Raw genomic sequence first — 14,735 nt, 5'->3', positions numbered from 1 at the left:
ACACTGCTGAAACAAATCACAGATGACACAAACAAATGGAAACACTCACGGATTGGAAGAATCTATATTGTGAAAATGACAATACTGCCCCAAGAAATCTACAGATTCAATGCAATTACTGTCAAAATACCAACATCATTTTTCACAGAACTAGAAAAAAAAACAATTCTAATATTCACATGGAACCAAAAAAGACCCCAAAGAGCTAAAACAATCCTAAGCACAAAGAACAATCTGAGGCATCACATTATCTGACTTCAAATTATACTACAAGGCTATAGTTACCAACATAGCATGATATGCTGTTATAAAAGTTGATACATAGACCAATGGAACAGAATAGAGAACTAAGAAATAAAGTCAAATACTTAGGATCAAATGATCTTTGACAAAGAATACAAAAACATCAACTGGAGAAAAGACATCCTGTTTAATAAATGGTGCTGGGAAAACTGGATAGCCACATGTAGAAGAATGAAGCTGGACCTCTATCACTCACCTTATACAAAAATCAACTCAGGATGGCTCAAATACTTAAATCTAAGACCTGAAACCCCATACAAATTCTAGAAAAAAAACTAGAAAAAAGTCTCTGGACATTGGCCTAGGAAAATAATTTTTTGCTAAGACCCTAAGAGCAAATGTACAAAAATGAAAATAGATAAATGGACCTAATTAAACTAAAAAGTTTCTGCACAGCAAAAGAAATTATCATCAGAGTAAACAGACAACCCACAGAATGGGAGAAAATATTTGCGAACTATGCATCTGACAAAGGACTAGTGTTCAGAATCTACAAGGAACTCAAAACAAATCAGCAAGAAAAAGACAATACCATCAAAAATTGGGCAAATCACATGAATAGATATTTCTCAAAACAATATACAAATGAGTAATACACATGAAAAAATGCACAACATTACTAATCATCAAGGAAATGCAAATTAAAACCACAATGAGATATCACCTTACCCCTCCAAATCGCCATTATTAAAAAGTCAAAAAACAATAGATACTGGCATGGAAGTGGTGTAAAGGGAACGCTTATAAGCTGCTGGTGAGAATGTAAATTAAAACAACCTCTACGGAAAAATGGTATGGTTTCTTGCCGGGCGCGGTGGCTCACGCCTGTAATCCCAGCACTTTGGGAGGCCGAGGCGGGCGGATCACGAGGTCAGGAAATCGAGACCATCTTGGCTAACATGGTGAAACCCCATCTCTACTAAAAATACAAAAAATTAGCCGGGCGTGGTGGCGGGCGCCTGTAGTCCCAGCTACTGGGGAGGCTGAGGCAGGAGAATGGCGTGAACCCGGGAGGCGGACCTTGCAGTGAGCCGAGATCAGGCCACTGCACTCCAGCCTGGGCGTCAGAGCGAGGTTCTGTCTCAAAAAAAAAAAAAAAAAAAAAAAAAGATATGGTTTCTTAAAGAACTAAAAGTAGATCTACCATTTGATACAACAGTCCCACTACTGGGTGTCTACCCAAAGGAAAATAAGTCATTATTTCAAAGACATCTGCACACGGATGTTTATAGCAGCACAATTCACAATTGCAAAGATATGGACCCTACCTAAGTGGCCACTGACCAATGAGTGGATAAAGAAAATGTAATATACATACAACCATGGAATACTACTCAGTCGTAAAAAAGAATGAAATAATGTCTTTTGCAGCAATTTGGATGGAGCTGGAGGCCATTATTCTAAGCAAAGTAATTCAGGAATGAAAACTAAATACTGTATGTTCTCACTTATAAGTGGGAGCTAAGCTATGTGTACAATGAAGGCATATAGAATGGTATGATGGACTTTGGAGACTCAGAAGGATGAGGGTAAGAGACAGGTGAAGGATCAAAAACTAAATATTGGGTGACAGGTGCACTAAAATCTGAGACTTCACCACTATATTATTCCTTCATGTAACCAAAAACCAATTGTACCCTAAAAGTTATTGAAATAAAAAAATGAAACAGGAAATGAAGTTCATTCTAGCAGAAAAATGTAAAATTGAATTCTTATTTCATGGCCTATACAAAAATTAAATCTACATGAATTAAGGACCTACTGACAGTAACACTTTCAACTCTTAGTAGAAAACATGGGTGAATATCTTTTAGACACAGGGATAGGAAAACAATTATTCAATAAGACACAAAAAATATTGACTAAAGATTGCTATATTTAATATATTAAAATTAAGAATATCTTAAAAATTAAAAACCTTTTTAAAAAGTGGCAGGAGTTACAAACTTGTTGAAGATATTCACAATTCATGTTGTAAAAGGATTAAATCAAGAATATATAAAATACATCTTCAAAACAGTATGGGTGCAAACAGCCCAAAGGAAAACCTGGACAACAGATGTGAAAAGGCATTTTACAGAAGAAATACACATTACCAATGAACAGAGGAAGAGAAGTCCCTATTGCTGTTGATCAGGGAAATGTAAATGCAAACTGCAATGGAAAAGAGTACATATACATTTTACATACATTCAATTGAAAAAAATATGTTTAAGGTATCTGCCAAAATCAAACGGTGGGGAGGATACAGATTAACGGGATTATTTTTGCAGTGCTGATAAGAGTAAAAAGTAGTGCAACCATTTTAGGATAGTTTGGATATAAATTCAAGTCATATTCCCTTTGACTCAGCAATTCTACTCTTAGGTACGTGTCCAAGAGAAACTGTGCTTGTACAAAAGGTGAGAAGTACAAGAATAATCTATCAACATACCAAAATATCAATAACCTGGAAATAGCACATTCATATCAGAAGGAGGGTGTAGAAATAGCACATTATATAGCTTTTGAAATGGATGAAATACAGTGAAAGGCAATGATATGATGAATCTTAGCAATATAATGTTATGTGGAAAAGTAGGTCTGAAAAGATTAATACAGTTATGCTCTTCATATAAAATTAAAAAGTAAGCATTCTTTTTAAGAAAGCATGTGAAAGAAATAATCTCTATAAAAAGGCAAACACTGGACTGGAGTTAGTGTGACGGGTGCCCTCGGTGTGGTCACGTAGGAGGATGGGATTAATGGTGGTCGTATTTCGGGATATGGCTTTCATACTTCGTTGTGGGTCCTTAGTTGTTTTAGGTTGCACATTCTGGGTGTTTACATTTTTAAAAATAACTAATAAACTAAAGAAGTGGGTTGTGCACAGAACAATGATGAGACTGTGTCATGTCTAACAGAGGTCTCAGTAAAGAATAAGTAAAAATTTAAAAATATCTTCTATTTATGTATTTGCTTTAGAAATATATCTTGTATTTATATATTTGTTTTAAAATCATATCATAAAAATTACTACCTGGCACACTATTACTTGGAAATGAAAAGATACTTGGTTTTCAATTTTAATAAGAGATCATTTAGAGCTCTAGGGTTTTCTCATTTGGGGAAGAGAGCAATTTACCAGCTATGCAGCCTTACAGCATACTTCCTGTAAATGTAAATGAGGCTTACAATATCTACTTCATTGAAATTTTTAGTTTTCAAATTAACAGTGTGGTGCAGAGAAAGTACACAATAAATTTTGGTAACTTAAACATAATTTTGAGTATCCATGTACCAGAACACACTATTTCATTCTCAGAATCCTATTTCTTAACTTTGGTTTTTGTGCCCCATGTATTTTGGTCATTCAAATCAAGAAATGTCACTATTAATGTTAGTCTCTTTGCATGTTTGGATGACTGAAAAAATGGTGAGTGACTAAGAATATTTTTCATATACATGCTTTGCTAACTTATAGGAGTGATAGTCTCAGTAGATAACATAGGAGTTTTGTGATAGTAGATAATGTAGGAGTTCTGTGCATTTCTGCTCTTAGACATAGAGAAAACTAAAAGGCAAATGCATTAACAGATAATCTGAGAATGAATGCTCTTATTGAGTGAATTAGTACATCTTCAGAGTGCCATGGGGAACACCCCTTTATGTATTTGCTAATCTTTATAGAAAGTGAACAATCTTGGTTGCTTTTGAATATTCTTCAAGTATATTTTTAATCCATTTAAATAGATCTTATAACTAACATTTTAATATGCAGATTTTGTCTTATTCCTTTTCCCCCCCTCTCTTTACAGCCTTGTGAACAAGGACGCCGGATGAAGCGAATCCATGCTGTGGCTAACATTGGCACGGCACTCAAGTTCCTCGAAGGAAGAAAGGTAAGAGAGAAACAAAAACAAAACACCAAGGAAGAAGGTATGGGCATACTTATGTTTTCAGTATTGACTGTAGATCAAAACACTGCGTGTAGTCTATACAGCATAGACAAATAATGTCACTGTATTGTAAAATACTCTTAGATTTATGGAGAAGTTGCAAAAAAAGAAATTTTATTTCTACAGTTCATTTCAGCATCTAGTGTTAAGAGCTTACATAACCATAGTATAATTATCAAAGTAAGGACATTAAAATTGGGATGATACTATTAACTAAAACATAAACATTAGTCCAAGTTCATCAGTGTTCCCCCTATTGTCTGTGTCTGTTCCAGGATCCACTCTAGAATTACATCTTGTGTTTAGTTATGTCTTCTATTCTATGACAGGTCTTCTTTCTTTCCTTGTCTTTCATGACCTTGACACTTTTGATAACTGCTGGTCAGTTATTTTGCATAATGTCTCTCAATTTCAGCTTGCATGATATTTTCTCATGATTAGGTTGAGTGTATACATTTCTGGAAAAAATCCCAAGAAAGTTATGTCATGTTCTTCCCAGTGCACCATGTCAGTAAATATAGGGTGCTGATATGTCTTATGACTGGTTACATTAACTTTGAATACTTGGCAATGTGGTGTCTGCCATGATTTCCTACGGTAGAGTCGCTGTTTTTCCCTTTATAGTTGGGAAATAACTTAGGGGAGGTAATTGAGACTATGCCAAGTTTCTGCTTTTCCTCAAATTTTGCTCACTGATTTTAGTATCCATTGCCTTCAGTAATTATTTCTGTGCTGTTTGCCTAATGGTGATTTTCTATTTTCCTCATTCCTTCTGTATTTATTGATTGGAATTGTTCTGTACGAAAAAGATGTCCTTCCCCACAATTTACTTATTTATTCAGTTATTTATTCCAGTAGGGACACATGTATATTTATTTTGTTAGGTAGTTAAAATCCATCATTATAATCATTGTTATTATTTTGTCACTCAAATTTTTCTAGCTTTGACCACTAAGAGCTCCTTCAGGCTGGCACCTGTACCTTTTTGATATGGGCTTATAATTTTTCAAGCATTTTTTTATTTGCTAGAACTACAAATATTCCAGGTTTTTCTTATATTTTCCCTGCCCCAGTCCTGGAATCAACCACTTCTTTAAAGAGGCTTTGTTCCTTTTAGTGATGAGTATGTCACTAACCCATGCCCCTGTGAGAAACAGATTTACAAACTAGAGAACAGGATTTGTATATAGTTTTTTTTTTTTTTGTCTTTAGCATTACAGTATCCAGTCAAAAAACTATTTTTGAAATGTTCTTACATTAGTTCTATTATTCCCCATCCCTTTCAGTGGGAGTATGTCATCATTTGTTACAGAGATAGGTTTATTTGTTGTTGTTTGTGTTCTATTTTGTGCCCCACCGCCATCCTGGTCAATTTTATTTGTTTTGAAGAGTGGGACATTATTATGGTTCTAAAATAATAAACGCTATATTTAAAGAAGTCAAACCCCTTCCTCATCCCTACTACTCCATTCTCATTCCCTGCCTCTAGCTGCATCTCCCACCTTTAGGTAACCAGTCTCTCTAGTTTCTAACATATATTTTGCGTTTTTTTCCCCACAAATAAGATGTGTTTTCATATATTCCCTTCTTTCTTACATGAAGGATAGCATACCATAGATGCATTTTGCTTTTTTCACTTATCAGTATATCCTGGAAACCACTCCACATCAGTTCATAGTGATTTCTCTGCTATTTTTACAGTTACACAGTGTCCCGTTGCCTAGATATGCCATTGTTTATTCAACCACTCTCTTATGAATGGGAATTGGGTTGTTTCTAGCATATTTCAAACACAAACAATGATGCAGTTAATAACTATGTGCATAAGTGCTTCCATATAACTGAAGGTGTATCTTCTAGATGCATGCTTGCTAAGTCAAAAGGTAAATGCACATGTAATTTTGGTAGATATTACCATATTTCCCTCCAACAGGGTTGCACCAATCCTCTTACATTTAGCCTTTTCTAATTTGTGGGAATTTAGGAAGTCTGTGCTTGGTAATACCAAAACTAGTTTTATAAATGGAGATCCAGATTACTTCTGGAAAATAGACCCATTCAGTTATTTCCTTCTCAGTTTATATGCACTGAATTAATTCAATTACTTTACAAATGTCTAATTGATGACTTTCTATAAGACAGGAACTCTAGAAAATACAAATTTACAGAAAACTTAGATTCTAGCCCTTAAATAATTTACATTATTGATAAGTTGGTAATGCAATGAATCAGTATACATTTCAGTCAGTTGTGCAAACTTCATGACCAAGAGAGATTCCAGGCATTAGGATAGTGTGAAAAACAATTTTGGCTTCTTATGCAATATCAGGCAGTGTTTCCATATCACACTAATCTCATTCTTATTGAAGGTTTTCTCTTCTTTCTGCTCACCTTTCATTAATTTTCATCGAAAGCTGAATGAAGCCTTGTTAAACAGGATATTTAGAGTTTTTCAGGACCGGGTGCAATGGCTCACACCTGTAATCCCAGCACTTTGGGAGGGAAGGGCAGGTGAATGGCTTGAGCCCTGGAGTTTGAGACCAGCCTGGGCAACATGGTGAGACCTTGTCTCTAAACAAACAAACAAATTAGCCAGATGTGGTGGCATGTGCCTATGTTCCCAGCTACTTGAGAGGCTGAGGTGGGAGGATCTCTTGAGCCTGGGAGGTCAAGGCTACAGTGAGCTGTGATTGCATTTCAGCCTGAGCGACAGAGTAAGACTCTTTCTCTTAAAAAAATAAAAATGAAAAACAAAGTTAGAGTTTTTCAGATCATTCATTCTCCCATTTCAGCTGTATGACAATAGTGTCCGATTTCATTCTGAGTTATATTGATCGGCAGGAATACAAAAACAAAATTTCTCTTATTAACTTGGAAGCCTTGGAGAAAACTTTAACAACTTAACCTACGAAAGGCATTGTTTGTAAAGAAGACTTGTTTTCACAATGTCCATTTTCACAGAACAACCCAAAGTAATAAAAAAATAAAGTTTAAATATATTTGCTAAGCACCAAAAGTAATGTCTTGAGAATCAGAACAAAATGAAAGAATTTCTATTTTTTCCCCACAAGTCTCTTAATCTTTTAAAAATCACTCCCTCTCCATATCTCCCTGAAACATTCTTTTTGGCCACACTCTCTTGCACTTCTATATCCCATAGCCTCACAAAATGTTTGGCTGTGGGAAGTAATGAGTTTTTTTGGAAGGTTCTGTAGTGCACTCTCACTTATTATCTTAGCATACATCTTTACAAGTTAAGACTTATGTCTCAATTATAGTTTTAGAAATTTGTCTTTTGATCTTTGTACTGACTTTGTCTTCCATTTGGAATTTTTTTCTTTTTATAACAGGACATTTATTTAGTCCTTTTATTCTTATTTAGCTTGACTTAGGGAATAATGAAGGTATTCCTCATTTTACTGGGGAAACCCTAACAATGTCCTTAGCTTTTCTCTTATTTGCAGGGCTATTGAAAAAACATATGTAAGAATCTGATGAGAAATGTGTAAATGTGACTCTGGTGAATAGATCCATCACCACTTTCCACAAGTTTCCTTCTCCAGCAAGGTGTCAGGTAGATCATTCAGAACAGTAATACAGGGAGCCAACTACTGCCCATCAGAGTGCAGATAGGGGCCATAAATTCAGGTTCCTGTGAGGTCCAGAAAGATGATGTAGAGGAATGAGGTGAGTACCAGGCTAAGTGTGGTAACAGGAGAACTGAGTGGTCCTGCGTCCTGTCTGGAAGAGGGGAGCAAATAGTTCCAACTAAAGTAACCTCAGTGAACTGCAAGAACTGCGATCCCAGGTTTTCTAATTTACCAAGAAAAGCCAGTCATCTGGACTTTTGTTAAAATGTAATTAATGATTAAAATTCCTTTAAGTTACGTATTAAATAAGACAGGCAGTTGACTACTTGCATTATTGTTGAGAATGAGGAACCTGATACCTCATTGTAGAAAGCAACTAGTGGAAAGCGGTAATGGATTTATTCATTAAGTTTTCAAATTTGTCAAGAAAAGCTAGTAATATGGATTTTTCCTGAGCGTTTTTGAAATTTATTTCCAAATAATTCAAATTTTTTTCTTCCTTGTGTTGTTGTTGTTGTTGTTGTTGTTGTTGTTGTTTGGGGACAGTCTTGCTTTGTTGCCTAGGCTGAAGTGCAGCGGCATGAACTTGGCTCGCTGCAACCTCCATCAGCCAGGTTCAAGCGATTCTCCTACCTCAACCTCCTGAGTAGCTGGGACTACAGGCATGCGCCACCAAGCCTAGCTAATTTTTGTATTTTTAGTAGCGATGGGGTTTTGCCATGTTGGCCAGGCTGGTCTTGAACTCCTGACCTCAAGCTATCAGCCTACTTTCGCTTCCCAAAATGCTGGGATTACACCGTGCCTGGTCTCAAATATTTTTTTAAACATCTGTGAGCTGTGTGTCAGCCCACTTTGGCTGCCGTAACAGAATATCACAGACTGGGTGGCTTAAACTACAGAAATTAATTTTTTTCAGAGTTTTGGGGGTAAGAAGTCCAGGATCAAGGTGCCCCAGGACTGTTTTCTGGGGAAGTGTCTCTTACTGGCTTGTGACAATTCCTTTCTCTTTGCATCCTTATGTGACATTTTCTCTGTGTGAGTGTGGAGAGAAAAATCAATCTTTGGCATCTCTTCATCTTTTTTTTGTATTCATTGTTTTTTAAAAAAAATTTTTTTTATTATTCTTTAAGTTCTGGGATACATGTGCAGAACATGCAGGTTTGTTACATAGGTATACACATGCCATGGTGGTTTGCTGCACCCATCAACCCATCATCTACATTAGGTATCTCCAAATGCTAGCTCCCCTAGTCTCCCAACCCCTGACAGGCACTGGTGTATGATGTTTCCCTCCCTGTGTCCATGTATTCTCATTGTTCAACTCCCACTTATGAGTGAGAACATGCAGTGTTTGGTTTTCTGTTCTTGTGTTAGTTTGCTGAGAATGATGGTTTCCAGCTTCATCCATGCAAAGAACATGAACTCATCCTTTTTTATGGCTGCGTGGTATTCCATGGTGTATATGTGCCACATTTTCTTTATCCAGTATGTCATTAATGGGCATTTGGGTTGTTTCTAAGTCTTTGCTATTGTGAATAGTGCTGCAATAAACATATGTGTGCACATGCCCTTATAGTAGAATGATTTATAATCCTTTGGGTATATGCCCAGTAATAGGATTGCTGGATCAAATGGTATTTCTGGTTCTAGATCCTTGAGGGATTGCCACACTGTCTACCGCAAGGGTTGAACTAATTTACACTCCCACTAACAGTGTAAAAGTGTTCCTAATTCTCTACATCGTCTCCAGCATCTGTTGTTTCCTGACTTTTTAATGATTGCCATTCATTGTGGTTTTGATTTACATTTCTCTAAAGACCAGTGATGATGAGCTTTTTTTCATTTGTTTGTTGGCCACATAAATGTCTTCTTTTGAGAAGTGTCTGTTCATATCCTTTGCCCACTTTTTGATGGGGTTGTTTGTTTTTTTCTTGTAAATTTGTTTAAGTTCCTTGTAGATTCTGGGTATTAGCCCTCTGTCATATGGATAGACTGCAAAAATTTTCTTTCATTCTGTAGGTTGCATGTTCACTCTGATGATAGTTTCTCTTCATCTTTTTTAAGAACACTAATCTCATTGGGCCTGGCATGGTGGCTAACTCCTCTAATACCAGCACTTTGGGAGGCCAAGGTGGCTAGATTGCTTGATGTCAGGAGTCTGAGACCAGCCTGGCCAAAACCCCATCTCTACTAAAGACACAAAAATTAGCCGGGCGTGGTGGCGCATGCCTGTAATCCCATCTGAGACAGGAGAATCGCTTGAACCTGGGAGGTGGAGGTTGCAGTGAGCCAAGTTCATGCCACTGCACTCCCTCCTAGGTAAGAGTGAGACTCATCTCAAGAAATTTAAAAAAAAAAAAATCTTATTGGATTAGGGCCCCATGCTTATGAACTCATTTAATTTCAGTTATCTCTTTAAAGACCCATTCTCCAAATACAGTCACATTGGGAGTTACATTTCAAAATATGGATTTTGGAGGGACACAAATAATAATTCATTCAATTCAAGCCTCTTTCTTATAACTCAGACTTCTCCAGATTACATGGGCCAGGTACAATGGTCTAGTCTAGCATTCTGAAGCACTAATGTGCATCAGAATCACCTGAAGGTTTTAACACACTTTCCAGAGCCTCACTTCCTTAGTTTCTGGTTTAATGGGTCCAAGATGAAGTCTCAGACTATATATCCCTAACAAGTTTCCAGGGCATGTGCTTGCTGTGGCTCTGGGAATCACACTTTGAGAACCTCTGGCTAAACATCCTTCTGCTCTGGTTTTATCTGTCAATATGGTCCCATCTTCTTTCTGGCTTCTGGAAATTCTTCAGTCTCTTTGGATGTGTCTCTATTGCCCATCCTACCCTCCTAGGCTATTAAGAATGTATTGTAAATTCAATAGGATTTTGCAAGAGATGGGAGGTTAAATAAACAGACAAACCAACCTGTGCTCCCTAAACTCATTGTGAAACACATTTTAGGGTAGATGATCATGAAAAACATTTTTTTTCACAAGTTAGGCAAAAGACCCTTAGGTTCTGTAATAAATTGAATATGTTAACAATGTACAATTCCAAGTACAGTTGGAACTGGGTTGAGGTAGGATATTTCAAATTATATTCAATAGCATTTTTAAAAAAATGATACACAAGGAAAAGGAAGCAATTTTCCCCTATGAAATGCATTAATCTTATGGATATTAGCATATATTATAAATGTTTGGTGTATATATGCTAAAATGGATGTGGGAAAATTCTGGAGAAGTTGTAAAATGAAGCTCTCACAACGATCCTAGAGATCATAGTATATTCTTTCACAAAAAGTTAAAAAAAACCTGGTATTCTTTATTTTCCACAAACATATATTAAATGTCTTACACTGCTTGATTCAAAAGAAGTAGATATACAAGTTTATAATCTATGCCGGTTCTCAATTTTTATTATCTGTCATTGAACCTGATGAATGAACTTCACCAGTGAGACAAAAATCCCATAGGCATACCTCGAATCATTTACAATTTTTGTGCCAGCTTTTACTCCACCCCTGTGATGTAAAACAAGTAAATTTAAACTTTCAGGAGTAAAGTATTTGTGAAATGATTTTGCATCTGACAAAAGTTTTTTTAATAAAAAATGTACAAACATCTGAGCTTTTTATTAATAACACACTTCATGAAATCTTGGCTGAGAATTATTGAGCTAGAGGTCTGAGGAGTACTTTTTTATTATTGTTTCTGATTTGTGTTTAAGAATTACTAAAAGGATGTTTTTGAAGGTAGGTTATAGAAATTGAATGAGATAGATTTAACCATATAAATCCATTTTTGGGGGACTTAGCAAATAACTTTGTAGTAGCTGGGAAAACATTAGCATGAATAATTGGGGACAATTGTACATGAATTGACGTCTCTCCTGAATGCTTTATATGTCATTGTCCAAAAGTAGGGAACTGAATGCTAATAGTCTCTATTTTGCTATTTCTTGCCTTTCCTTTGTTTTTCTTTAAAACGTATTACCACAGTCAGGCTCTAAACTGACTACCTACCTCTTTATTCCCTTTGAACAAATAACGCTGATTTTGAAAGATGATTTATGTATATCTATTATCTTCTCCCTTTGTTTTTCATGTCAGTCCATGCACAGAGGATCACCGGTTAGTACAAATTTTAGAATTCTTAACTCCTGATTTTTATAGGTAAAAGGGAGCATAAGTTTCATGCTATTTGGTAACGAACTTCAAAGTAAGTGCATCTTCTTAAACTTCTCATTGTGGTTTCTCTTAAGCTCCAGTCAACCTCTAAATATAAAGAATAACATTTTTTTTTTCTGTTTGGCATTTTTGTTGGTAATTCCCTGCGTGTTATATTTTTTCAACCTTAAACAAAAGAAGTTTCTGAAATCCATTTTGTAGTTTTTACTTTGTACACCTAACAAATCCCCCTGAAATTTTCACTGAAACCATGTGCTTGTTTCGATACCTCACTCTACTTACTCCCGTGTACCATTACATAGGCATGATCAGAGCGTATTGATGTCTACTAAAGGCCTAATTGCTACATAATTAAATGAGTTGTAATATTCTAGTACATTACTAGTACAATTTCTCTTTTTTAAACAGATTAAATTAGTCAACATTAACTCCACCGATATAGCTGACGGCCGACCCTCAATAGTTCTTGGATTGATGTGGACCATTATTCTATATTTCCAGGTATTGTGCTACAGTTCCTTTTTTAGTTGACGCAATGTCTTGGAGGGAGATGGTGGTGGCCATTTTAATAATGCTCTCATTTGCCGTATCTTTGGGGTTGATCCTTAACTTAGCAGAAATGTACCTTTCACACATACATTGTTTCTTTGGTAGCAGAATTTCCTCTTCTCCCTTGCAAAGCTGTTGCACATGGAACCTCAAATCCCAAAGTACTCCCGCAGAGGTGCCCAATCTGAAAAGTTAGCACCTCACAATGGAGATGAAATATGTTGCAGAAGGAGCTCAGGAAACTTTTCTGTTTTCTTTGGAAGGGAGCAGTTCTAAACTCCTTTTAGACATGAAGGAGAGAAATGAACTTGCCATTTTATCCAGAATAATTGTTCTAACCAGTAGGTTTTAGTTGATTAATTCATTCATGTATTCTATAAATATGTGTGTAAGATACAGCTGGGGTGGAATGGGAAGTGCAAAGAGGAGTAAAATATTAATCATGCCTTTTAAGAGCTTGCATTTTGTCAGGAATGTCAAGGGTGTTAACATAACTCATTTGTAGGTGGAAAAGTAAAACATCCGAGGAAATAATAACAAAGATAATGCTTCTATTTTTGCTGGCTGTTAACTCTCAAACAGATCGAAGAGTTGACCAGCAACTTGCCCCAGCTCCAGTCTTTGTCCAGCAGCGCATCCTCCGTGGACAGCATAGTTAGCTCTGAGACTCCCAGCCCACCAAGTAAACGGAAGGTGACCACCAAGATCCAAGGAAATGCTAAGAAGGCTTTATTAAAGTGGGTTCAGTACACGGCTGGCAAGTAAGTATAAGAGTTTGTCTAAATTCGCAATCCATAAATAATTTGAGTTATGAATGTATTACTAATTGCACCTTCTAATGATTGCAAACTGTGAAGAGACATTTGAATGAATGACTTTGCTTTAGTGCTTGTTTCACTCTTTCCTTGAATCACCACTAAGACTCTAGGAAAATGCTCTGATAAAATTAATTTTTTCTTTATTTATGTTATTGGGCCCAATTAATTAAACTGATTTATCCTAAATTTTGAGTAGAGTGAGGGCTAATTCTATTTAGGTCATTGTTTAGAGTTTCTGCTCCTATTAAATAATCTTTACATAAATAAATTCTAAGTTTAAACTTGGTTATCTCTTCATGAGACCAGTATGTTCTATTTAAGAAAAATGTGAACTAAGGTACACATTCCAAAAACATTATTTTTTTTTTATGTTCTGAAACTTTCTAGCAATTTTAGTTTTTAAATTTTTTTCCTTCGGTCTCATTTTTTATCCAGAGTGTAGATTTTTTTGTCAACTCTAGCTTTGTGAGCTGAGAATTTGCATCTAGTTTTCGGTTCTCCTCTAGGCATAATAAATTTACATGTGTGTGCATTTATATGATAATAGTGGATAGAAAATGACTGCTCTCAGACAGGTACAGTGACTCATGCCTATAATCCCAGCACTTTGGGAGGCTGAGGCAGGCAGATCACTTGAGTTCAGGAGATCGAGACCAGCCTGGCCAATATGGTGAAACCCCCATCTCTAATAAAAATACAGAAATTAGCTGGGCATGGTGGAGTGTGCCAGTAAACCCAGGTACTCAGGAGGCTGAGGCACCAGAATCGCTTGAACCTGGGAGGTGGAGGTTGCGGTGAGCTGAGATCAAGATTGCGCCTTTGCACTCCAGCCTGAGCGACAGAGCTAGACTCCATCTCAAAAAAAAAAAAAGAAAAAAAAAAAGAAAAAAAGAAAAGGAGTGCTCTCAAAAAGTATTTTCTCATAGCAATTTCAATGGAGTTTTCAGTTGACCATATAAGTATTTTGCCGTCTGATGTGGTCGAGGTAAGTACTTTCATGTAGAGTATGCTTTTGTTTGATTTTCCTAAACGTCATGTAAAATTACTCATTTTTTATCTTGTTTTGCATGCTTAAATCTAATCTGAATTTGATTCTCTACTTCTGGAAAATAGTTGTAAACAAGTACTTATTATAAAATATTGAGGTGCTAAACATAGGGAGTTCTATTTTTAAGGTGTTTGAAGAGCAAAAATAAAAACATAAAAAGAGAAACACAAAGGATGTAATTAGTGTTACTAATTTATGTTGTTTTGTTTAACTTTTAAAGTGTGTTGCTGGTTTTCTAATTTGGGATATGTTTTCATGATTCAAGTTGTAGTCAAATATATTTCT

General features: G+C 36.0%; 1 protein-coding gene across 1 annotated transcript in view; it reads left to right on the top strand.

The window, feature by feature from the left end:
• The window catches only part of SYNE1 (spectrin repeat containing nuclear envelope protein 1), a 529,762-nt gene that overhangs the window by 120,539 nt on the left and 394,488 nt on the right, over nucleotides 1–14,735 (top strand). The window contains exons 5-8 of the mRNA XM_028847246.2: nucleotides 4,101–4,184; nucleotides 11,958–11,978; nucleotides 12,444–12,536; nucleotides 13,167–13,345. Coding sequence (XP_028703079.2) covers nucleotides 4,101–4,184; nucleotides 11,958–11,978; nucleotides 12,444–12,536; nucleotides 13,167–13,345 — 377 coding nt within the window. The remainder of the gene's footprint in view (nucleotides 1–4,100; nucleotides 4,185–11,957; nucleotides 11,979–12,443; nucleotides 12,537–13,166; nucleotides 13,346–14,735) is intronic.

Source organism: Macaca mulatta, chromosome 4, assembly GCF_049350105.2.
Source record: "Macaca mulatta isolate MMU2019108-1 chromosome 4, T2T-MMU8v2.0, whole genome shotgun sequence".
NCBI classification, from domain to species: Eukaryota; Metazoa; Chordata; class Mammalia; order Primates; family Cercopithecidae; genus Macaca; species Macaca mulatta.
The sequence above is the reverse complement of the archived record's forward strand: the minus strand, read 5'-3'. Positions and strand labels throughout refer to the sequence as shown.